The following is a 24,023-nucleotide window of genomic DNA, read 5'->3' on the forward strand; positions in this document are numbered from 1 at the left end:
TGCTTGACAATCTTCATAAGTTTGTTTGAGAATTCCTTCACGGTTTCAAGTTCCAGCATCTTCAAATTTTCAATTCTCTTCTAAGGTTTAACAGCTACATTTATCTTGATCTTGTACTTCCTTGGGACTCCTCTTGAAGCTTTACCCAAGCTTGTTTAGCAGTTGTACAGGTCATGATTCTAGTGAAGATATCATCAGTCACAGCAGTTTGTATTGCTGTGAGAGTTTTGAAAGGTCTTGCATTTTCTTCACTATGAAGTTTGATTTGATTCATTGTAGCACCTGTTGTCAATGGTTCTACTTCATAATCAACTTCAACAAGCTCCCAAAGGTCATAAGCTTGAATATAGGCTCTCATTTTAATTGCCTAAATAGGATAGTTTTGGCCATTAAAGATAGGAGGTGAAGGTGCTGAAAAGTGTGAGGATGCCATTTGAAAACGGTTTGTGTTTTTATGTATTTTCCAATCGGTTTTGAACAAGGATTTATAGAAACAAAGCTTTGATACCAATTTGAAAGGATTAGGACAAGGTTAATCTAAAAATAACAAGGTTTTGAAAGGTTTGGAAATTGATTTGGAGTTTAGATGTTCTTGGCTTGCTTTGGTTAAGCTGCTGGAAAATTTTCCAGTTTTGGCCGGTTTGTGTTTCTCTTGGTTTTAAAGTGGAAACTAAGGTATTTTCCCCAAAATTCAATACAATACATTCATTATATGTAATACATACTTATGGCATACAAAGTAGGTGTAAAAGCACACCATGGCTGGTTCTAAACACCAATACAAAACAAGTCCTTCATGGAGAAGCAAAACACATGTGTAAAGTAACTTTGCCACATTCTTCATGGTTTGTTGACAAGTGTTGTTGTCTCATTAGACACTTCATATTGAAGTAGTCCTCATGCATGATGACACATGTCCTTCCATGCATTGGATGAGAGAGAGGCCGAATGGTTTGGCTCCATGTCACTATTTTAGTCACAAAGGTGCTTTCCATGTCATCAAGGTGCTTCATTTCCCTAAGCTTCCTAATACTCTAATTTGGCTAATACATATTAAATAACATATTTTGGTGTCTTTGTGCACCAACTTAACAAGCCTAGAATACAACACAAAATGATTTAATCAACTATCTAAACAAAATACAAAACAAACTAAGGAAGTTGCTTTTCGGCCAAGGCATTAGGCTTGATATTGGGTTTGGCTTGTTTATGGCTAAAAATTTTCCATGATTCTTTAATAGGGAACTTAACAAGGATGGCACTTGCATCTATAGTTCCTTCTACAGTTGTAAGTTTGCTCTCTAATTTTCTGCCTCTACTTTTAGTTATTAGTTTTGTCTTCAATGTGAATAATGCAGCCTTTTTTATCAATACAATAGGTTTTAAATATTAAATATTGGTGTTTATCAATTTAAAAACTTTTGCTTATATAGCGTGTCGACCATGTTGCATATTTATTTATTAGTTACCTAATATTGCTAAATTTTATAATTTAGTTATACCTGCAAGTGCATAGTGTGAAGAGTTTGGACATGGTTGTTATATTTAAGCTGTCCCATGCTTGTTATATTTAAGCTATCATGGTACCAATGCCTGCAAGTGCTTTAAAATTGCAGTTTTCTGAGTTTTACTGTGTAGAGTAGCATTATGTTTCCCGTTTTATGTGTGTATATCAATGATTTTAAGTTTCAACATTCATTCTTATTATGTGTAATTGGAATGGAAGCATTCTACTTGTTATTAATACTTCCAATTAATTTAATCACTTGGCTTTTTAAGCTTTGCTTGGGTCGGCTGCTATAGATGTGTAAAATGTTCAAGTCTTTTATTAGCTTTATGCTTGTAGTGTGATTGATATTATGTAGCTTTTGTTTATGGCCTTGATGTAAACTGTTGTTTCTAAATAATCACACATACTATTGAATTTTGTTTAAGCATATTATACAGATAACCATAAAAAATACAGAGATAGATAGAAGGACCTCAGCTGAAATACAAGGAAGAGGAAAAGGCAGAGGGAAATTGAGAGTAAAAAGAAGTGGATGTAGAGGCATTTCAAATGATGACGAACAAACTCAACCAACAAAGCCAGAGGCAAAAGGCAGTACTCAACCACCATCTTCTAGAAAGACTTTTAAAGGCAGATGCAAAGGAAAAGAGAAATCAATATTGCAGCCAAATTAAAAATGGGGTTAAGATATTAGGGTGGTGTTAAATGCTATTGATGTGTTGGGCATTATAGTATGTTTTTGTTGCAACATGTAGCATCTATGTGGACATATTAAACAATTGTTAAATGGTATGCAGGTGTTATGGGGATTGTTAGGTCATGACAACCAAGTATTTTTAGTGAAGTAGCTTTATTTTATACTCTGTTATTATATTAGATAGGGATAAATACTATTTTGTGCTTAATAATATATTCACATATATAATTTCCCAATTATATTCAAATTAATGTTAGTTTGAAACTTCCCCATAACTTATGATTAAACAAGGATTATTCTTATTTTGTCCTCAAAAGTCTATTGATCAATGAATATAAAACTATTTGAAAAATGTCTTATTTTGTTTGCAGAAAGTATTGATCTAGTTTTAATTATGCTCAATGATCAATATAAACAATTTGGCCCTTATTAGTTAGGAGCAAAACAATATAAAAACCAATAAGTTACTAAACATGATGCTCTTTAATTAGACTATATGTCTATTACATAGGAACATAGACAATTTGATCCAAAAATTAAGATCAAAACGACATAACAACCATAAGTTAGTAAACAAAATCATTTGTAATTATACAATATTTCCGTTACAAAGGAAATCAATCCTCCATTGTACATTACATAAAACACCTTCTATTGAACATCCATTATCTAATGCCGAATTGGATACATCATTGCAACTAAAAGACATTGAACATTCACCCACACACTATACCAGCCATTACTCATTCAAATACAAATAACCTTTGTCTGTGTTATGTCTACAACTACAGCCACTCTAGAGAAACAACATAAAAATGATCATAATTCCTATTAATACAATGTATAACTTTCTAATTTTGATTACATAGTTGTTAACTTTGCCTTCAAGTTACGAACATATTTTTTTCCATATGCTTATTCCAAGACATCCCATTTTCCAACTTTGCCCCATAATCTTCTATTGTTAGTTTGTCATACAACTTTTATTGCTTATATGCTAGAATTTCATCCTTCAATTTTTGAATTTTCCTTCTTAAATGATCAAGCATATCTTTTGCATTATCTGATATAGATGCACCAATCCTTTTAAAAAAATTATATCCTCCAGTATCCTACAAACATTAACAATAACTGGGTAACAATTATCATCAACTATGACGTTAGTACTTATATATCTACATATATATATATATATATATATGTAGATATTGCAGCCAATAATGAATTATCAATTTGGGAATTTAAAATGGAATTTAGTAAGTTCTACAATGCACTCTAAGCTTCCAGGATGGTGTACTAATTCAATATTTAAGAATGAAAATTCCAATGTATCCAATTAAAATAAAGAATCAATTAACTTAAAACTTATTATTTTACTTCCTTTCTCTACCTTTTACATTTTCCCCAACCATTGAATATTTATAAGTTCATCAATTAAATGTTCTGATTCTGCTGTAGTCAAGAAGATATTATTAATGGATTTGAAATATCATGTGAGATTGGTTGAGAGTTGTAAATTCGAGTGGGATTGGTGAAAATTTTGTACCGATAACAACCATGAAATAGAAACTATTTTCTAAGTTAGATTCATCATATACAGCCCGAAATCATATTTCAAATCGATAAAACCTCCTCCCAAGATTAATGTTGGTCATTGACGCTTTCACTGCAATAAGTCGTGGTCTTTTACAGTTTCATAACAAATCTGTTGAATAAATCGAGCCGTTAGAAGACATCTCACCTCCTTCTTATTCTTCATTTCTTCCTTCTTCTTCCATTGTTTTGATAAAATTGTGAGTATTAAACGGTGAGTTTTGTATTTTACATTTTTAACTAATTTTCCGCAACTTTTTTTTTGAAATTACATGAAAATATAAAAAAAAAAAATCATTTTATTTGGCACGTGAGTACCACGTGAATAAATTGAAAAAAAAAAGAAGTTAGCATTTAACGTTTGGTTAATAGAGGGTATCAAATGTTAAAAAATTTTTTACAGACCCCAAAATGAAAAATGTGAAAGTAGAAGGTACTAAACTACATTTTGCCCAAAAAATATCATCTATGATTGTTATATTTTATCTATATGTTTTTTCTTAATTAATTATTCTTTGTTGTATACGTATGTAATTGGATTTATTAAAATCAAATAATTACTAAATAACAAACCCAATAAATATAAAAATTCAATAATAGAAGAACTACCAAAATATTGGCTAAATTTATTTACTAAATGAAGCACCAATGACGTGTTAATATTTAATAAATTTATATATATATATATATATATATATGAATAGAAATTCATTACCTATATTTTTATTATATAAGAGAAAGGCTGCATTGATAAGGTCCTTACCGTGTATAACTTAAAAAAGAGTATTTTTAGGCTATAAATTAAATAAATGGTTGACATTTTTAAAAAATTATTATTTTTTAAAATATCAAAAAACAATGAAAATCATTGCCTATTCATAAATAAATAAATAAATAAAATAAAAATTATAAAAAAAATCCATGGCCAATGCAACTTAAGTTTTCTCTAAAAAATTTTCACTTCTCACATTGCATTTTTTCCCTTCCAATTTGAAATTGGGTTATCTACGATTAGAGTTTGGGTTGTATCAATTTCAAGTTGAATCTTCTCGTAGTTCAACCTAGTTATCTTCTATTGGAAAAATAACATAGGGGCCGAAATATTTGGTAACATAAACATCATTCATAAATAAATAACAAATAAATAAATATAATTAAATAAAGCATAGCTTGTAAATAATGGATTGATGCACATATAACGCGCTGTTCTTAGTGAAAATACGCCTCCTTTTGCACTAGCAATATTAATGCATTCCTCTCTATAAATACAATGTCCTCTAGGAGTTCAAAAGTGCAACAATAAAAATAATAAATTGATATTTTACAACATTAAAACTATTCGTACTATTGAGTAGGACTTATCTTCTAAGTTTAAAACCCATTCCTTCCATATAAAATATATTTAGAAAAGAAGCAACAAAAAATATGCAACTAAAATAAAATCGTTAATTGAAACCAACATTAGTATTTAGATTTATATGCTAGTCTACATGCTTCAAAAGTGCAATCTTACAAAGCAACTATTACCCAATTATACAAAAATGGTTTGACTATAACTACAACTCTTAGTCAAAATCCATCTAACGCATAAAGAAAAAATAAACAATATAATTTTAAATAAATTCTAACAATCCCTCATTTTACTTAAAATTATAAAAATATAAATTCATAATATAAATTTTCAAATAATATACTTTGAACATCTTTTACTATGTAATGGGTGGTGGTATCTTTTGGGTTCGAACCAACACTTAGTATTAATAAGTTTCCATCTGAAGAATCATAGTAACGAAGTCTTGAACTAGGATTTTTAAACCAGATTTTCACTTACATTACACACAGTACAGGTAAATATTTGAGTTCTAATATGATATGCACTTTAACGATCATGTGCACATAAATCTATCATGAGTATTTCTAAGGACCAATCCAATCTTTCATGGTAGCTATCACACTATGATACTCACGTAGATGAAACCTTCAAGGATAGCATGTGATTAACTCCCTAGATATAAATATGCTTGGTTTCATTCATAGTTAAAAACTCTTCCTATAGCATCACAAATTTTAAGCCTTATCATTGTAGGAACAAAACCAGGAAAATAGTGCTTCGTAGTTAAACTCTAGTTTCGTTCTTACCCATTGAACCTCTTTTATGGGATTTCCAATCGCAAAGGTTAGATGTCCACTATGGAGACTATAATTATAGGCTTCGATCTATCCTTCTTGATAATTTAAAAATATATATATCAATATGCCAATTGCATGACTCCATAAAGAATTCCAAATAAGTATAAGAGAAATCCACCAATAGTTATTTGATAGCGACTTGAGCTTCCAAATTAATAATATAATCTCTGAGCTTAAAAAAGTTATCAAGATATAAAGAAATCCCAAGAAATTCAATATTCTCGCTTGAGAAAGCTATCAATTAATCCAATGCTCTTCTTAATATAGATAATTCACATGCTCTTTTTGAGCAAGAATTAAATTGACTATGCTTTCTAATAGAGATATTTGCCAGCTTGAAAATACCAAAAAATATATTCATCATAGTAGTGAAAGAAGAATAACACGTGCCCATGATAATTTAATCTTTAATGAACATTAATGAAGATGATAGAACAACATCATTTAATAGTGATAGAACCAAACTCCAAAAAATTATATATATATATATATATATATATTAAAAACTTTTGGAGGAATTGTATAGACAATGTCAATATATATATATATATCATCTCCTACAAAACATGAATTTAAAATTAGTGCATCAACATAAAATCTAAATGCAACTTAGGTAATAATAATTACCCCCACATTTAAAAAAATGTCATTAAAGATATAATTATAGCTATAAAAAATAAACCATTGGACAATTTACTCATCACCAAAAAAATAAAAAAATAAAAAATATTAACAACATATAATAACAATAATACTAATAATAACAACAATAATAAAAAAATAATATAGGATTAAAGGATCCATAAAACAATCTTTATATACTCAAAATCCCATTAAAACTATATCCAGCAATATCAGATTATAATGTCAAAAAATAATTTCAAGCTAGCTATTTTAAGATAGTAGACATATAAATATAGATAAATACAAGTGTATACTATTGACATTAAAAGATTAAGGTCTCTAACTACAATAGAATACCATGTTACTACTATTAAAATCTATGCACAAGGACTATGCCAGCAACTACATAAGCTTTAACAATATAGTTCAAAACATTACAGTCTATACATATTAACAATATGGAGCTAATTCAAATGTTACTAATAAACATTTTGAACATGATATCAGCAAAATAACAAAAGGAAGCAAAACTCCATATCTTAAACATTGGCACCAGCTAGTAACAAAAGATATTTGACTTATGACATCACCCGTATCTTCATATTTTTCTTTTTACCAGATAGGAAGGAAAAGTCACCGGCTCATCAACCGTGAGAGCACTAAAAGACACTGTGATACAAATTTAAGATTAGGGGAAAACAATAATAATAAATAATAAATTATAACAAATATTTTATTATTGTTTTATACAGAGATAGTTTTTTCTTTAATAATAAATGCATAGCAACATGGATATACATTTAAATATAGGACATGCAAACATACATATATGATACTAATTAATATACCATTTATCCAAAACTAAATTGATTTTTTTTTTTCACTTACAATATGATATCAAAATAAATATTTTTTATCCTGAGATAAAGCAAATACATTTGCAGCATAGAAACTCATTCACCACATATTTGTATATATATACACATACATAGACAAGTGCCAAAAATTCAAGAATACAACCATCAAACGAAAAACTTGCCAAATAAGCTGTTTAATTTCTTAAAAAATAATAACAATAATAAGCAAAAACAAGCAATCCAATAACAGAGTAAGAAAATTAAAATAATATTTAAAAGATATCACAATTTTAAAAAAACTTAAAGAAACTAAATAAAATTATAACTTTTTAAAAATTATTGATTTGTCTCAACATATATAAAATTATGAATAGAATCCAAACTTGTACATATATAAAGGCACCGAATATGAACATACATAAATAACATATATTTCAAAAATTTATCTTTCCTAAGAATGTTGAAAATATAATATAGAGGAAGAAATATTTGCTAATGTACATTCATAAATAAATAACAAATAAATCAACATAATTAAATAAAACATAGCTTGTAAATAATGGATCAAAACACACATAATGCACTATGCTTAGAGAAGATATATCCTTTTTTGTACTGAATATAGTGTTGCTCTCTAAAGATATAACGATTCTTTAAGAGTTCTAAAGTGCAGCAAAGTGTATACTCAAATAGACTTTCTATGAAGTTTTTAGTATCATTGTAATGCTCAAAATATATACTACAAATAATATAAATAAATATTTAATATACACAAAATGATGATGACCACGATGATAATGATGATGATAAATTGAAAGAAAAAGTTTTGAGAATAAAAGCTTGTGTTGTGTTTTTCAAAATGTGAAGGAGCTCTTATTTATATAGCTGTAAAATATAGCCATTGTTTATTTGGCAAAATTTTATTAAAAAAAAAAGCTAAACAAAATTTGTAATTAAATTAACGTTATAAAATAAGTAAATAGGTGCTAACAACTTGATTGAAACTTTAGTTGATATCTAACATGTTAAAATTATATATACTATTAAGTAGAACTTGTCTTCCAAATTAAAACCCACTCATTCTGTATAAAATATATTTAAAAAAATTTGTAAAAATGTGCAACTAAAATAAAATCATTAATTGAAACCAAAATCAATATTTAGATTTATATATGAATCTACGTACTAAAAAATGCAATCTAAGAAAGCAATTGTTATCCAATTAATAATAAAATAGTTTCACTACAGTTACATTCTTAGTTCCATCTATATTAATAAAATATAAATAAAGATTAATTATACTAGACACTTTTGAAATTTTACTTAAATGCAACCAGAATATGTAATAATTCTAAATATCAATTCTCTGACCCACCCATTTTTCTCCATCAAACACCATTCTCTCTCTCTTTCTCTCTCTTTGTATAAACACTTTCCCATTGGTATATCCCAACAATGCTGGATCTCAACCTCACCGTCGCTTCCTTTGATTCCTTTTTTGATAAGATTCTCCATCTTTCCAATTCCCAAATGGAAAGCTCCGAAAGCTTCAACTCCTCGAACGTCACCGTCGCCGATGACTCCTACTCGAACGCCGCCTATGATGCTGCCTTCGCTTACTCTTTCGGTATTCTCAAGCTGAACGACGTCGTCGGAGAAGGTACGGTTGGCGCCAAAGCGCGGCAAGCTAGGGAAGAAGAAGACGATGCAGGTGAGGATGATAGCTGTAAATGGAAGACCATCTAGTGTTGGGTACCGTACAGTCTTTGGGAGGGTCTTTGTCGGGAGGGCAGTGGTTAGGCTTGTCGCGCTGTTGGGAAGCCAATTGCGATGGTCCGATGGACAAGAGGATCTTGCCCCATCAGTAGCAGAACGTGAAGAAGAGTCGGCGAGGACCCAAGTCAAGAAGCTCGCAGTATTGTGAGGTTACGTTTTTCTAATTTTTGTTTTTTTTTTAAAATTTTTTTATGGAAGGGCTGCCAAATGATTATTATGCCCCTAATCTGTCAACTTTAACGTCGGTAACGGCAGACTGATTTTGAAAAAAATCTGTGCAGTATAATTAACCCTATAAACAATATACTTTTAAATAAGTTCTAACATCTTCTTCAACGTCGTGGTGTGGCCGATTGGGCATTGTTTTACTCGCGATTGATCATTCGTTGGACCTAGTTTTGGGGCAAGAAATTGGATCCGAGTTTCATTTTCTCATTGAACTTTCCTCACCGGATTTTTGGTCTTGTTCTTGCCCTGATATTTCACCATTCATCTTCTCTAATCTACGATGTGGTTCAGCTTAAAGTTGGGGTGCTTTTCAAATTTAATTATGCTCCTAATTTAGCTTGTTTTGTGATCCATTTTGAAGCAGTGTCTTTGCTGATCGATAAAAAATAAAATTTAATTTTTATTTAGTTTTTGTTCTACGATTGCTCAGTCATTGTTGTTCCTCTATCGCTGGGTTGGGTGTCGTTGGGTTTCGCTCATCTTTTTGGTTTCCTTGTTAAATAGAAGTAATGATTTTTGATATTTTAAAAAATAAAAAGTACAAAAAGATCTCAGCCATTCATTTAATCTAATTTAAGGGTTGAAAATAAGTACATGCCCACTTACGGTGAAGTTATAAAATTTATAACATCTTCATTCAAATCATTAAAATCTAAATCAATTATATTTTAATATATGATTTGATAAATAAATAATATATATAACTCGGTATACATTATTTATAAAATACTAATATAATAGTACTTGATAAACATGTTAAAAAATATTTTAAATTTGTTAGAAATAAAATTATTCTATTTCCCATTTAAAATTGACATTACAAAATAAAATACAATAACGTTTGAAATGCTCTTAATCGTGGTTATACAAAATGAAAATAAAAAATAAAAAATTGAACCATGTGCAAGGCGGATAGTAAATAGTAAAAAGTAAAAAGTAGTACATATAAATAAGGGCGGTGTTGGTTGGTAGGCACAGCAAATCCGTAGTCGTTTGGGAAGGTGGCCTGTTGTTATCCCTGCAACCCTCAAATCTCAATGTGAGAGACGGAGAGTTTTTTAATTTTTTTTATTTGAAAAAAAAAAAAAAAATGGCAACAAACGATGTGGATGATGACGAAGGACCCCCGCCAGGTTATCAATCCATCCCTCCTCCACCCCCGGCGGCACCACAACCTCCTCCGCCGCAGCCTCAGCCTCAGCCGCAGCCGCAGCCTCAGCCGCTGCCACAGCCTCAGCCGCTGCCACAGCCTCAGCCGCAGCCGCTGCCGCCGCCACAGCTACAGCCACAGCCACAGCCGCTGCCACAGCTACAGCCACAGCCGCAGCCAACATTGCCAACCTTTACAGTAACACCACCGCCAGTTTCCGGTCAGTCTCCTTTTGTAATGCCAAATCGCCCGGCTTCTGAGTTACCAACTGTCCTTTCAACATCTTTTATTTGTCGCTTATTTCATATATTAATAATTTATTTTATTTGTTTTTGGATGTTTGCTTGGAGTTGGACAAACTTTGTGATTGTCGATTACAGGGTTGGTAGCTGGTAATGAATCTGGGTATTTCGATTGATGTCTTTTTTTTCAGAATATGCTCCCCTCTCCATTATTTTTTAGTGAATCATACCATTTCTTTTTCTTTTCTAATAGATTTTTAAGACTCTGATGGCGAAAAAGACTTCCCTTGTTCTTGAACTAAGAAAATTTAATGTTGGCGTGAAATAAAATAAAATATGCCTATGGAGTCATTAGATGAAAAAAAAAAAAAAAAAATCACTTTTTTCAAAATACAAAATTTGTTTGTACATATATATATGTATATATGTAAGTTAATATTTATATATTATTGGGGTTATGACCATGTTAGTTGAGTAAATTATTAATCATTTACACCATTAGACTGATAAGAGCTAGCTGTATAGCTATATTCATATTTTGCAGATTGCGAGGGTGTTCTTATTTCATGAGCTATGTAATTCTGATGCAGAAATAGCTCAAATGGTTTGTGGTGCTTGCCGCCGCCTGCTTAAGTATCCCCGTGGGGCTAGGAATGTTCAGTGTTCATGCTGTCAGACAGTCAATTTTGTGCTGGAAGGTTCATCTCTCTTTCTCCTCCATTTAGATTCTTAAAATTTTTCTCTACTTTCGGCTAAGATTCTGACTTGAGCTCTGTCAATTTTTTTTAAAAGCTGCTTGAGGTTTTAATTATACGTTGTTTTGCATTTATCGCTAAGTTTTATCCTGTAGCTTAATCGATTTTCCCCATAGGCATTGCAAAAAGCCAACCTTATATGTTTACTGTGTATCCACTAATTTTTATAAGTCATATTCAAATTTCTGTGCGTTATCTTCTGTAATTTTACAATTTACAGTCCACAAGTTCAGTGGAAGACCTCAGGCACCATTGGATTTTAAGGCCAGCCATGAAGTCCAATTGTTAAGCAGGTTAAACGAGGATACATTGATGATTCGTAAACTTTTCTTCCCAAAAGATTGACTTTCCCTCAAGCACACCTCATAAATTTAGTTATCTGAACCTATAGTATTAGTTTGTATCTTATAAAAACACGTGATTCTATGCAGAGTATATGGTAATTATTTTCAAAATGGCAGGACATTTTAATCCGTTTCTGATGCCTTTTCTTTTTCCAGCTTATGAGATTGGGCAAGTGAAGTGTGGTAGCTGTGCAGTATTGCTGATGTACCAATATGGAGCATCATCAGTTAGATGTTCTTCATGTTGTTTTGTGACTGAAATAGGAGTAAGTGAAACATTTACTGCAAAAATTAGACGTGTTTGTGATTTGAGTATCATTAGTCAGTTGATTGTTTTTATTATTATGATTAGGACTCATTCATGATCATCATGTGCTTGGTAGGTAGGAGATTTTGGTAAATGCTAACTTTGTTGATACACTATTTTGACAAATGTTCTTCTAAATCAGAACTGAGAAGGTGTTGGTTAAGTTTAGAAATCACCATTTCAAGAAATTACCGTATGGCTAGTAAATTTTGTCGACTGCCTGATAGTAAAATAATTTTCCTTTGTACAAATGAAATAAATAAAAATAAAAAATAGAAGGGAAAATTTTGGGAACTGGATGCTTTATTATCACATATTGAAAACATATGATGTCTTATAGATGTGCTGAGTGCTTTTTTAATTCTGTTCGTGTAGGCACACAACAGGCGCCCTCCATGGTCTGTACAACAGGGACAACCACCTCTTCATCCCATTTCTTTTCATTAGACTACATGTTTTAGGTACATGATCCATGGATATTAGTCCTGTAACATTAACCATTTTAGTTTTCTTTATAATCCTCAACTATGCAAATCAGAGTGACAAAAGAAGAGTATTCTTAACACCAATTTACAGAAATAACGTCTCTGGACGTGGCTGTGCATACTAATGTACATAAAAGTTTATGCTTACAACCTAGTTAATTTTATGTTCTTTCAAATATTTCTCATAATTAGGGATTGTTTATGATGTCTTATGTTGCCCTAAAGCCCTACATTTTGTAGGTTTTTAAGTTCATCTTTATGAAAGAAGATTTCAACAATTCAATATGTGCCATCCTGGGCATTTCTATTCATGATCAAAGAAAATATTGACCTATCATCATTTTCTAGCCAAGCAACTCAAGTTAGGTTGATAATGATTTGACGTCATCATTACGAAGATCTGGCTACCGTTTGCCAAAATTATAAAGCTTCAGCAAGGAACTCATGATTTAGTTTAATCTGGAGACCGTTCTGATACAAGAACTAGAATAAACCCAGATAACGTAATGAAAGACAGAGACGGCTGCATATGCAAATAATAAATCCTACATATGCAATAATAAACCTAGGATTAAACTGATGCAATACAAAGCCAAGGAACCATTAGTTGACTTTACTGAAACTGAAAATCTTAAGCAGTAACCAGGTAACTGGTTCACTACACCGTTGAAACGAAGGCAAAGAATCTTAAAACTATAAACTGTATTATATAATGGTTGGGTACGGAAGATGATAGTAGAGCCAACAATATATTTCGACAGAGATGAATTCTGGAATGCGTGTAATACAGAACTCATCAATGGAAACATAAACTTCCAGATAATGGAACGCAATTTGAGTCTGGTCTGCTTTTTGAATGAAAAGCGAAAAGAAACTGAAAGGAATACCTGATTTTAGTAAGGATGACAGTAGTTACAGTTAATGTTTTGCCCAGTTGCCTACTGGAACAAATCTTCAATCATCAGGCGGGAAGTCCTCATCCGAGGCATTATCTAGGAATGAACCTAGTGTTTTCCTCAGAATGCTGAAAGTCTTGTCTTCCTGAGCTCCGAATCAGAAATGTAATATAGAATTGTTTCAAGTGAGAAAAATAAAGAGAGCAAGCAACATCCTAATTCAGGGAACCTGATAATTATTCTACCTGTTGCTTCTTTTTCAAGGACTCCTCCATATAGGCAATTTTATCAGCACAAGCCCTCTCTTTTTCAGATATCATACTCCTCTCTCTCTTCCCTGAAATCAATCCATCAAAATAGTACTGTAATTATGTTTCTCCATATTAGAGCCTACTAGAAGATTCTAGTTACTTACTCATTTGTTCATATCGTATAAAGAGCCTTTCTTTTTCTTCTTCAAATTTGGAAATAGTATCTGCCAATCAAAATGAAAAATTACAACAAATCGGATTGAAATTAATCGTCAGAAGTAGCATTCCCTATCAGTATGATTTACACCAAAAACATATGATTGTGCAAAAGAGGAAAACAGATTTTCCCCTCACTTCACTGCATGACCTATAACCTTGGTTTTAAAATAACATGCCTAATTTTCCTTGGTGTTACAAAAAAATGAAAAGCAATTGAAGAGTAAGCATATTTATGACCATTACATAACAACAAGAATCAATTAAACGAACAAAAACTAAAAAGATCTGTTTTATAATGTAGAATTTTAAACGAAGCTCCAGAAATAGTTAAACCAAATAATTTATAATTAATGCACAATTAAAACTAAAATGCTTGAAAAAGGTATACATGAAAAATATATGACATAAATTATAAATGATCATCATACTAGTTATGATCTGAAAATAACATCCCGGAACTTGATTTGTCTTGAAGTTTAAATTAACATTATGCTAATATCATGATCCATCTCCAAAGTCCAAATCATTCACCCAAATTTAGATTTTCCAATTTTCCAGGACCTTTCCAATATTTTGGATGATACTTCCTACGAGAGTAGGCTGAAAATCGACCAAATTAATCCTAACTTTCTAAGATATCTTAGAGACATTTCCCGTTTACTTCTTGGTCATGGACAACGAGTTTTTATTGCTGTCATAGAGCACTTGTACTAGCAGATAGACGCTTATTCTCGTTCATAAATTCATAATGATGCTGATTTGTAAAAAAGAAGAAAGAAGAGCCTTGGTTTGACCGAGAAATTCGATGGGGTGATTAAGAAGGTGATGGCATGATAGATATGCATGTTGACTAGTCTACTTGCTTTTGTAGCGTGGTGTGATACAAGGAAAAAAGGCCGCTGTGGTCTAGTAGTGACTCTTGCGAGTATTGATGACATTGTTGGATATCCAGGATATGACCATAAGCAGTATCATAGATATGTCTATCGGAGGAGGAAATTTCCTCCATATTTTGGTTGTTGAGAATATTGGAAATCTAATAGAATGTGGGTGGAAAGTCGAGTGAATCTGATGAAAAAAAAGAAAAAAAAAAAAAAGGGGGTCAAAAATTTGAAATATCAACTAGATGTCGTCTAGTGAAACAGTTTTAATAAAAATATGGTCAAAAAATATTCAACGAATGTTCTAAAATTATCACCAAAAATCAACTTAAACAAAATTAACTTAATTATGATTAATAACTTGGAAACAAGCAACAAAAGCCCGATATAAACCTTCCTAGGAAAAAAATAAAGATAATTAAAGGTAAAAATCAATCTTCCTCAGGATTACGGTGGGCCATTTTACTAAAGTTTCTATTCTAGATCATAATGATGTAATTCAATTTAGTCTTACTAAAAACTACAAGTTGAAATCATCCATATTTCTGCTAGAGCTGGAACCTGTGAGGTAGAATACCTTTTAGAGCCTGCAGATGGGTGGCCTTGTCCTTGCAGAATTTCTGATAGAGTACTTGGAATTTGGCAGTCTCATCCTTCAAACATTTTTCACACTGCAGATCATTTGCAATAAACAAAGTTTGGGCTACATATAAATATGTGACTAAACCTAACAACTATTGGAAAACTCGAAATGGTTTTACTCATTTCTACAAACCTCTTTTGAGCTCTTCGAAAGTGCTTTAGCAAAAGTTTGCCTGACAAAAATGAAGCATCTAATTAGTATGCATTAATCATGAGCATGATCAAGGAAAATATAGAGATAACTGATAATTTACCTGTCCTTTTCGAACTTAGCCTTCACTTCATCGATCATAGATTTTATCTCACCAGTCACACTATAACCAGCACAGAGTTAATCATCATGAGAGTGAAAACATACAGTTTATACCCAAAAAAGGGAAACCAAATCATTATTTTCATATATTTCTGCAAGTGCTGAGTATGCCTATGGCTGTTTAACCCATTCAAGGCATTGAATTGAATTAGTGATGACACTATTAGTGTTATGCAAATCAAGAAGTGACTAACCGATTACTGGACAAAAAAACAATATTAAAATTCAAACCGATTGGAAAATTAGCGTAGCGTTTGTAGCAGTGTCTCAATCAATCAGCATTGCAGTCAAATCAGTAGCACACATGTTGAAGAAGAAGAACGCAAGGAATTTTTTTCACAACCAAACAAGAAATCATACTCGGAACTTCAATCAAGCACAATTAATGCAAGAAATTTAAACATTTCAGAGCCGTCTGGACAATTGAGAACAAAAGTGAGATTGAAACGGATCTCTAACTATGATAACGAGATCGAAGAACTTAACTGAATTTCTATTAAGCGAATCACTTTAGAAAAATACGCATAAAATTACAGATTCACAGCTTCTAACTTCACTAAGAATTATTTAATCAAAAAAAAAAAAAAAAAAGACGAAACAATCAGAATCACCTGGAAATAGTCTCTTCGTTCTTCTTTTGGCCGTCCTTGTTCGCTTTCTCTCTGATCATTTGCAATGCCGACATAATGCCTTTGATATCACTGCAAGATCCACAAATGAAAATGCCAGAGAAACATCATAAAAAAAAAGTCGGGAAAAAAAAAATTTCGTAGTTGAGAGAAGAACTCGGAGAGGTCGAGGTCGAATTCGAGATCATCGTCGTCGGCTCGCTTTCTCTTATCGGATTTGGTGAGCTCGGGATCCGGCCCGCTCTTCTTTGTGATGGCTTTGACGGACGACATTTTCGTGGTCTTCAGGAAGTCCGACACTCTGAGGGCTCTGGAACTGGAATTTGGGATTTCTTGGTCAGCTTTTTGAATGAATCGCTGAAATTTGGGGAAAATCTTAAGCAGTCTGGCTCTTGGTTCTGTCTTCGCGTGTTGGACAACGAGAGAAATGTCTGCCTTTTGGCGCGCTCTTAAGCGTGTTTTTGTTTTTATTTTTATTTATTTATTATTATTATTATTATTATTATTTTTAGTACAAAAGTCTTGTTACTTATAATATTTCATTATTCCAAAATTCTCATCCTTTAACATTGTGCAATTAATTCTTTTTGTTTCTTTGTGTTTGTTGTATATTATTTATTCATTTAATTGGTGGTATTTGTACATTTCGTGAAAAATGTATTCCATTAAAATCAAACCAAATGTATAATGACCTATAAATAATATTTTAATGTCTTTTTGGTACAATTCAATAGGAAATAGTTCATGATTCAAAATTGACGAAATCTTATTTCCCAAATAAAATAAAATAAAAAGTAATAATAATAATAATAACTCAAGCTCTTGCCCTATTAGATATATATATATATATATATTTGGTGTCAATAAAGTGCATTTGTTTTATCAAGCGAAAAAAAAAAAAAAAAACAGTGCATGTGATTTTTTTTTTTTGGTTGGTAATTAAGAAAGTGCATTTGTGTTGGTTAATAAAACACCAAATGATGACACATCGTCTAATTGTGAGGTCCAATCTAACTCTTAAAGTCCAATTCATTAGAATTATATATATATATTATCTAAGTTTACTTACTAACCAAGTTATTTTGTAAAAAATAAAACCTTATAAACTTATAAATAGATGTTAGGCTGTAAAATATTTGTATATCATGTTGTATAAAATACTTGCAAATGCACAAATCAAATAATAAAGTGGTTTTGAGTACATCGGAATTGTCGAACCCAAATGAATAATGAATTATTACTTCTAATTAAATTATAATATTAAATTGAACATTCCAGGTTAGATGAAAAGATGCAATTAAAGTAAACTATTAAACTGAGTAAATTAAAAGACAAGACAATAAAGAAAGCAAATTAAATTGAGATTTAATTAAATAATGATGAGACAACAACCATGAAAGTCAACACTAGTTAATCCAATTTATTAAATATCATGCTAAGTAATGCAATTGAATGATTGATAATTTAACCAAACTTAATCCTATTATCATCAAAAATTGATTTTTAAGTAATTGAATGTAGACATACGAGAAAATTAGTAGATTTCTCTTACTATTGACAAAACCCCTAAATAAATCCCTAAAGTCATGCGTTTCCATTAAGAACATGATTAAGTAATCTTGGCACACTTACTAGCATGGGGAGTGCAACATGTAAATCAACCATTAAATACAATACATCCTAGATTTCTCTACAATTAAATTGATTAAATCAATCACAAAAGAGGTCAATCATGAAGCATTAAGAACTAGTTGATTTATTAAATCATTTATAACACAAATATTCAATCCATAAAGATTAAATCATGATAGCAAAATAAATCCTCATAACTAGGACTACTGTCATAGCCGTAATTATGATTTAGTTAATAATTAAAAATAAATTCAACATCATTAAATCAAAATACATGTTTTACAATCGAATTAAGGAGTAAAAACAAGAAAAACCAATTACGTAGGTCACATGCTTGATGGATTTAGTGACCACCAATGCTTCTTTGCTTTCTCCTTAGTCCATGCGTGTTTCCCACACTTCCAAAAGTGAAGAAAGTCCAAGAAAAGTTGTTGCAATAATGAATGGAGAAAATCCCTATGAACGAAGCACCTTTTTCTTCCCTAAACTCTTGAAATCCCCTACTTAATTCTCCTCCTTATATCCTGTATATGTGCCGTATATGATATGGTGTATATGATGGTGTTTGCAGTGCAAAACATGTAGGCATCTTATAGAGTTTCATTTTTTATTACCCACATAAGGTTTACCTACTCTAATAGGTCATCTAGATTTCCTAAACCTCTTATAGTATGTCGGCATGAATAAAAATAAAATTAGATTAAATAGGTGACTTGTGATCGTAGGTTAATGGTCAAATTAAAAAAAAAAAAAAGTGAGGGGCATGACATGTAGAAATTAGGGACCAAAGAAATACTTGAAAATTTTGGAGAAGCTTGGTCCAAATTAGCTTGTCTTGGGTGATCTTGGCCTTCCAAGAAGGTTAATTGGGTCATTTTTTCCTATTTCCACATGTGCTTCAAAATTGATCTTCAAATCTCTACCTTTGGATTCTAATATTTAAATCTTAGCCTTTGATTATTATTAGAGAATCATGGCAATTGTTAGCCATGAACCATGCAAACCCGAGACCAAGCTGAAATGCCTTGGCCAAGAAGTCATAACCTAGGTTGCTTTGTAATTTTGCTTGTATTTTGTTCTAGCAATTTTGTGTAATCTAGGCTAGATAAGTTGGTGCACAAAGACACCAAAATGTGTTAGTTAATATGTATTAGCCAAATTAGAGTATTAGGAAGCTTAGAGAAATGAAGCACCTTGATGACATGGAAAGCACCTTGGTGACTAAGATGGTGACATGAAAGCTACTTGGTGACATGGAGCCAAACCATTCGGCCTCTCCCTCATCCAATGCATGGAAGGACATGTGTCATCATGTATGAGGACTATTTCAACATGAAGGACCTAATGAGGCAGCAACATTTGTCAACAAACCATGAAGCATGTGGCAAAGTTACTTTACACATGTGTTTTGCTTCACCATGAAGGACTTATTTTGTATTGGTGTTTAAAATCGGCCATGGTGTACTTTCACACCTATTTTGTATGCTATAAGTATGTATTACATCTCAATGAATAATATGTATTGAATTTTGAAGAAAATATCTTAGTTTCCACTTTGAAACCAAGAGAAACACAAACCGGCCAAAACTGGAAAATTTACCTGCAGCTTAACCAAAGCAAGCCGAGAACATCTAAACTCCAAATCAATTTCCAAACCTTTCAAGTCCTTGTTCTTTTTAGATTAACCTTGCCCTAATCCTTTCAATTATGATTTTTGAATCTTGGAGATGCTTGATAACTTGAGAAAAAAATATGTTACCATATGGATGACTTATAGCATTAGACTTGATCAATGGTCAGGATGAAATTAGAATCTCCAAGCTTTTTGGAACTTTCTTTTTATTAATTTCAAACGTTAAAAGATGATAGCTTTTCGCTCATACTTCAGAATTTGAAAATAATATAATATTTGCGAGATTATGAGGATTCATATAATGATACGAATGTAGATTGACTTGCTCCTAAACCCATATTATATTAGCCCGGATCGACAAATTAAGTTCAAGTTCTTATGGTCATCTCAATCCCTAATCAACATATGACTAGAAACCTTGGTATATCGAAAACACCACAATAGGTGATGGATATCCTATTGATAATTCAAATTAAAACACTTGAGTTCTATTAAATGTTTTAGATGTTCAAAGAGAACAAATAGAATTCTTTTCTTACAAATAAATTTCTGAATAATATCTAAGCTGCCTTTTTATTGAAAAATAAGCTTTTAAATAGGTTTGAAAATACAAAATAAAACCCTAAAAGAATAGTCAAAACCGACCATAGAGAATAGGAAAGCAAGCTTGGCCGATTGTCACCTTCCTTTCCTAAACTAAATTGTATAAATTAATTCCTTTATTTTGAATTAGGAATAAATTAATTTACAATCAAAATAATAAAATTCTAACTTTCCTAAGTTGATTTTTCAAGAAAATAAACAAATAAAAACCAAAATAAAAGATAGTTTCCTAAAATAAAAAGTCAAATTCAAATTAGGAAACTAGTTGACTACTTTGACCACTAAGCTATCTTTAACCAATTTCCAGCTTGTAAAGGCTCCAAATCAGCTCTCATATGCCATGTAGGATAACAAATAGGATTCAAAATAGGATTAATTATGAATCCCATATGTTGACCCTAATTGGAAAAAAGAGAAAATGCTTAATCACCAAAATACGATAAAGGCAGTGGCAAATATAGCAAATTCGGCCAACAATCTCTTTCATGCGTAAATGTCCTCTTTGGTTGCTTTTGCTTCTACCTTGACTTGATTCCATGACCTCTTAGTGATGATAATTGAGTTCAAGAAGTTTTGAACCCATTCCTTGCTGCTTAGAGTCCATAAATGTACTAAAACAGCTACCTGGGTGCATATCGGCCTCTACTACTTGGATGCTTAAAACAGGATTTGAATCTTCGAATATTGACAAGCCCTTTTGGAATTATAACTCCTGGTATGAAACCAACCAGGTTGTACATAAATCTCTTGGCTTGTGCCCTAGTGATTAGCCCAGTCTTCGATTGTATCGGATCAGCAATCCAGCTGGTTGTCAGTTGGACGGGTATAAGCGGATTCTCATCATTCCCCTCCTCTTAAAAAGGATTTGCCCTCGAATCAAAATCATCACCTACAGAAAATTGAGATAAGTCAACAATTTTAAATGTAGCATCAACATTCTACTCACCCGGTAAGTCAAGCTTGTAAGCGTTTTCATTAATCCGCTCCAAAACTTGAAAAGGTCCATCCCCATGCGGCATAAGCTTGGACTTTCTTTATTCGGGAAACCTCTCCTTTCTTAAATGCAACCAAACCCAATCTTCAGGTTCAAAGACAACCTTAATCCGACCTTGGTTAGCATTCCTTACATATTGCTCAGTCCTCCTCTCAATATTTGCCTCTGTCTTTTCATGAATCTGCTTCACAAAATCAGTTTTTTGCTTTCCATCTTGATTAGCACGTTCATTTAAAGGTAAATGTGTTAAATTTAATAGAGTCAAAGGATTAAAACCATAAACAATCTCAAATGGTGTATATTTAGTATCTGAATGCAAATATCTATTATAAGCAAATTCAACATGTGGCAAACATTCCTCCCATATTCTTAAATTTCTACTAATTATAGCCCTCAACAATGCAAACAAAGTCCTATTTACTAGTTCAGTTTATCCATCAGTTTGTGCATCATAAGTAGTTGAAAATAAGAGTTTAGTTCTTAAATTAGCCCACAAAGTTTTCTAAAAATAGCTTAAGAGCTTAGCATCCCTATCCGACACAATAGTTCTAGGCATACCATGCAACCGCATAATTTTCTTAAAGAATAAATTAGCAACATTAGATGCACCATTAGTTTTATTACATGCAATAAAATGTGCCATCTTAAAAAATCTATTCACAACAACAAAATTTGAATCCTTACCTGTTCTAGACCTAGGTAAATCAAGAACAAAATCCATAGACAAATCCACCCAAGGAATTGAAGGAATTGGCGATGGAAGATACAAACAGTGCGGTTTCAACCTAAACTTGGATTTTCGGCATTTCAAGCATCGTTTACAAATTCTTTTCACATATTTCTTCATATTAGGCCAATAAAAATGTTCTTGCAGTAAGGATAAATTTTTATAATACAAAAAGGATCCATTAATCCACCACCATGACCTTCTCTCACTAACAATTCCCTTATGCTATAATTAGGTACACAAAGTTGATTTTTCCTAAATAAATATCCTTCAAAGATGTAAAATTTATTAAAACTATGTTTAGTACAATTTCTAAATATTTATCTAAAGTCACTTTCATGCTCATAAAGTTCTTTCAATTGTTCAAATCCAAGCAATCTAACATCTAAGGTAAAAAATAGTACATACCTTCGGGATAATGCATCGTCAACCATATTTGCCTTACCTTTCTTGTAGCGGATGACATCAGGAAAAGTCTTAATGAACTTAATCCACTTAGCATGTTGTCGGTTAAGCTTTCCTTGACCTTTGATGTACTTTAATGATTCATGATCCATATGAATCACAAACTCCATCGGCATTAAGCAATGCTGCCACGTCTTCAAAGCCTTTATCAACGCATACATCTCTTTATCATATGTTGGGTACTTTAATACCACTCCATTTAGCTTCTCACTAAAGTATGCTATGGGTCTTTCTTCTTGCATTAAAATAGCTCCAATACCTACACCCAAAGCATCACATTGAATTTCAAAAGGTTTAAAAAAATTAAGTAAAACTAGCAAAGGAGCATTAGTTAATTTTTCTTTCAACAAATTAAATTTTTTTCTTATGCTTCCCCCCATTTGAATCCAACATTCATCTTTACAACTTTGGTCAAAGGTGCTATGATGGTGCTAAAATCCTTGACAAATTTTCAGTAGAAACTAGCCAAACCATGAAAGCTCCTCACTTGGGTAATAACTATAGGTTTCGGCCATTCTTGTATAGCTTTCACCTTGGATTGATCAACTTTAATTCTTGCAACACTTACAACAAATCCTAGAAAAAACAATTCATCTTTACAAAAATCACACTTTTTGAGGTTAGCGAATAATCTTTCCTTTCTAAGTACTCCTAAAACTAACCTAAGATGTTCTACATGCTCATCTAAATGCTCACTATATACAAGAATATCATCAAAATAAACAACCACACATTTTCCTATAAATGGGCGCATAACATGGTTCATTAATCTCATGAAAGTGCTAGGTGCATTAGTTGATTACTAACCACTCATACAAACCATATTTAGTTTTAAATGCGGTTTTCCATTTATCTTCCTCTTTCATCCTAATTTGATGATATCCACTCCTAAGATCAATTTTAGTAAACATGCATACACCATGTAATTCATCAAGCATATCATCTAACCTCGAAATTGGATGTCTATATTTAATGGTTATATTATTAATAGCTTTACAATCCACATACATGGGCCATGAACCATCTTTCTTGGGAACTAATAAAACAGGAACAATACATGGATTCATGCTTTCAAGAATATAACCTTTGTCAAGTAGCTCACTTACTTGCCTTTGTAGCTTCTTTGTCTCCTCGAGATTACTTCTATATGCAGGCCTATTAAGAATTGCAGCTCCCAGCACAAAATCAATTTGATGTTTAATCCCTTAAAAATGTGGTAAACCATTATGAATTTCCTCCGAAAAGACATTATTAGATTCTTGCAAAAGAAAAGAGATAGAACTTGGCAATTTAAGCTCTTCAAGGTTAGCTTGATCATTTAGATAAACATCTTTACAAATCATGACCAGCAGGGGTTTATCATTCAAAATGCCTTTTTAA

The 24,023-nt window shown here is 31.7% G+C and overlaps 2 protein-coding genes across 5 annotated transcripts; one reads left to right on the plus strand and one right to left on the minus strand.

Moving 5' to 3' along the window:
- The first annotated feature begins 10,232 nt into the window (after positions 1–10,232).
- LOC107424342 (protein LOL2) lies at positions 10,233–12,936 on the plus strand. Of its 2 annotated transcripts, none has more exons than XM_060812989.1 (4): positions 10,233–10,845; positions 11,458–11,565; positions 11,843–11,915; positions 12,123–12,232. In XM_060812989.1, the coding sequence occupies exons 1-4, from the start codon at positions 10,566–10,568 to the stop codon at positions 12,127–12,129; spliced, it is 468 nt and encodes a 155-aa protein (XP_060668972.1). In that variant the 5' UTR covers positions 10,233–10,565; the 3' UTR covers positions 12,130–12,232. The 2 variants fall into 2 exon arrangements, with proteins under 2 accessions (XP_060668972.1, XP_015889610.3); XM_016034124.4 differs by lacking the exon at positions 11,843–11,915 and adding an exon at positions 12,649–12,936 and having other exon boundaries at positions 10,286–10,845.
- Positions 12,937–13,445: 509 nt separating this feature from the next.
- On the minus strand, positions 13,446–17,029 carry LOC107424337 (uncharacterized). 3 transcript variants are annotated; one of them, XR_009634964.1, is made up of 9 exons: positions 16,747–17,029; positions 16,572–16,661; positions 15,902–15,961; positions 15,781–15,820; positions 15,583–15,676; positions 14,070–14,129; positions 13,900–13,991; positions 13,646–13,799; positions 13,446–13,528 (listed from the first exon to the last, which is right to left on the minus strand). XR_009634964.1 is itself a non-coding variant. In XM_048466232.2 (8 exons), exons 1-8 carry the CDS (start codon positions 16,860–16,862, stop codon positions 13,713–13,715), a joined length of 621 nt encoding a protein of 206 aa, XP_048322189.1. In that variant the 5' UTR covers positions 16,863–17,029; the 3' UTR covers positions 13,446–13,712. The 3 variants fall into 3 exon arrangements, 2 of the variants coding, with proteins under 2 accessions (XP_048322189.1, XP_015889597.1); XM_048466232.2 differs by having other exon boundaries at positions 13,446–13,799; positions 15,583–15,658; XM_016034111.4 differs by having other exon boundaries at positions 13,446–13,799.
- Between the last annotated feature and the right edge of the window lie 6,994 nt (positions 17,030–24,023).

The sequence above is a fragment of the Ziziphus jujuba genome, chromosome 1 (assembly GCF_031755915.1).
Source record: "Ziziphus jujuba cultivar Dongzao chromosome 1, ASM3175591v1".
NCBI classification, from domain to species: Eukaryota; Viridiplantae; Streptophyta; class Magnoliopsida; order Rosales; family Rhamnaceae; genus Ziziphus; species Ziziphus jujuba.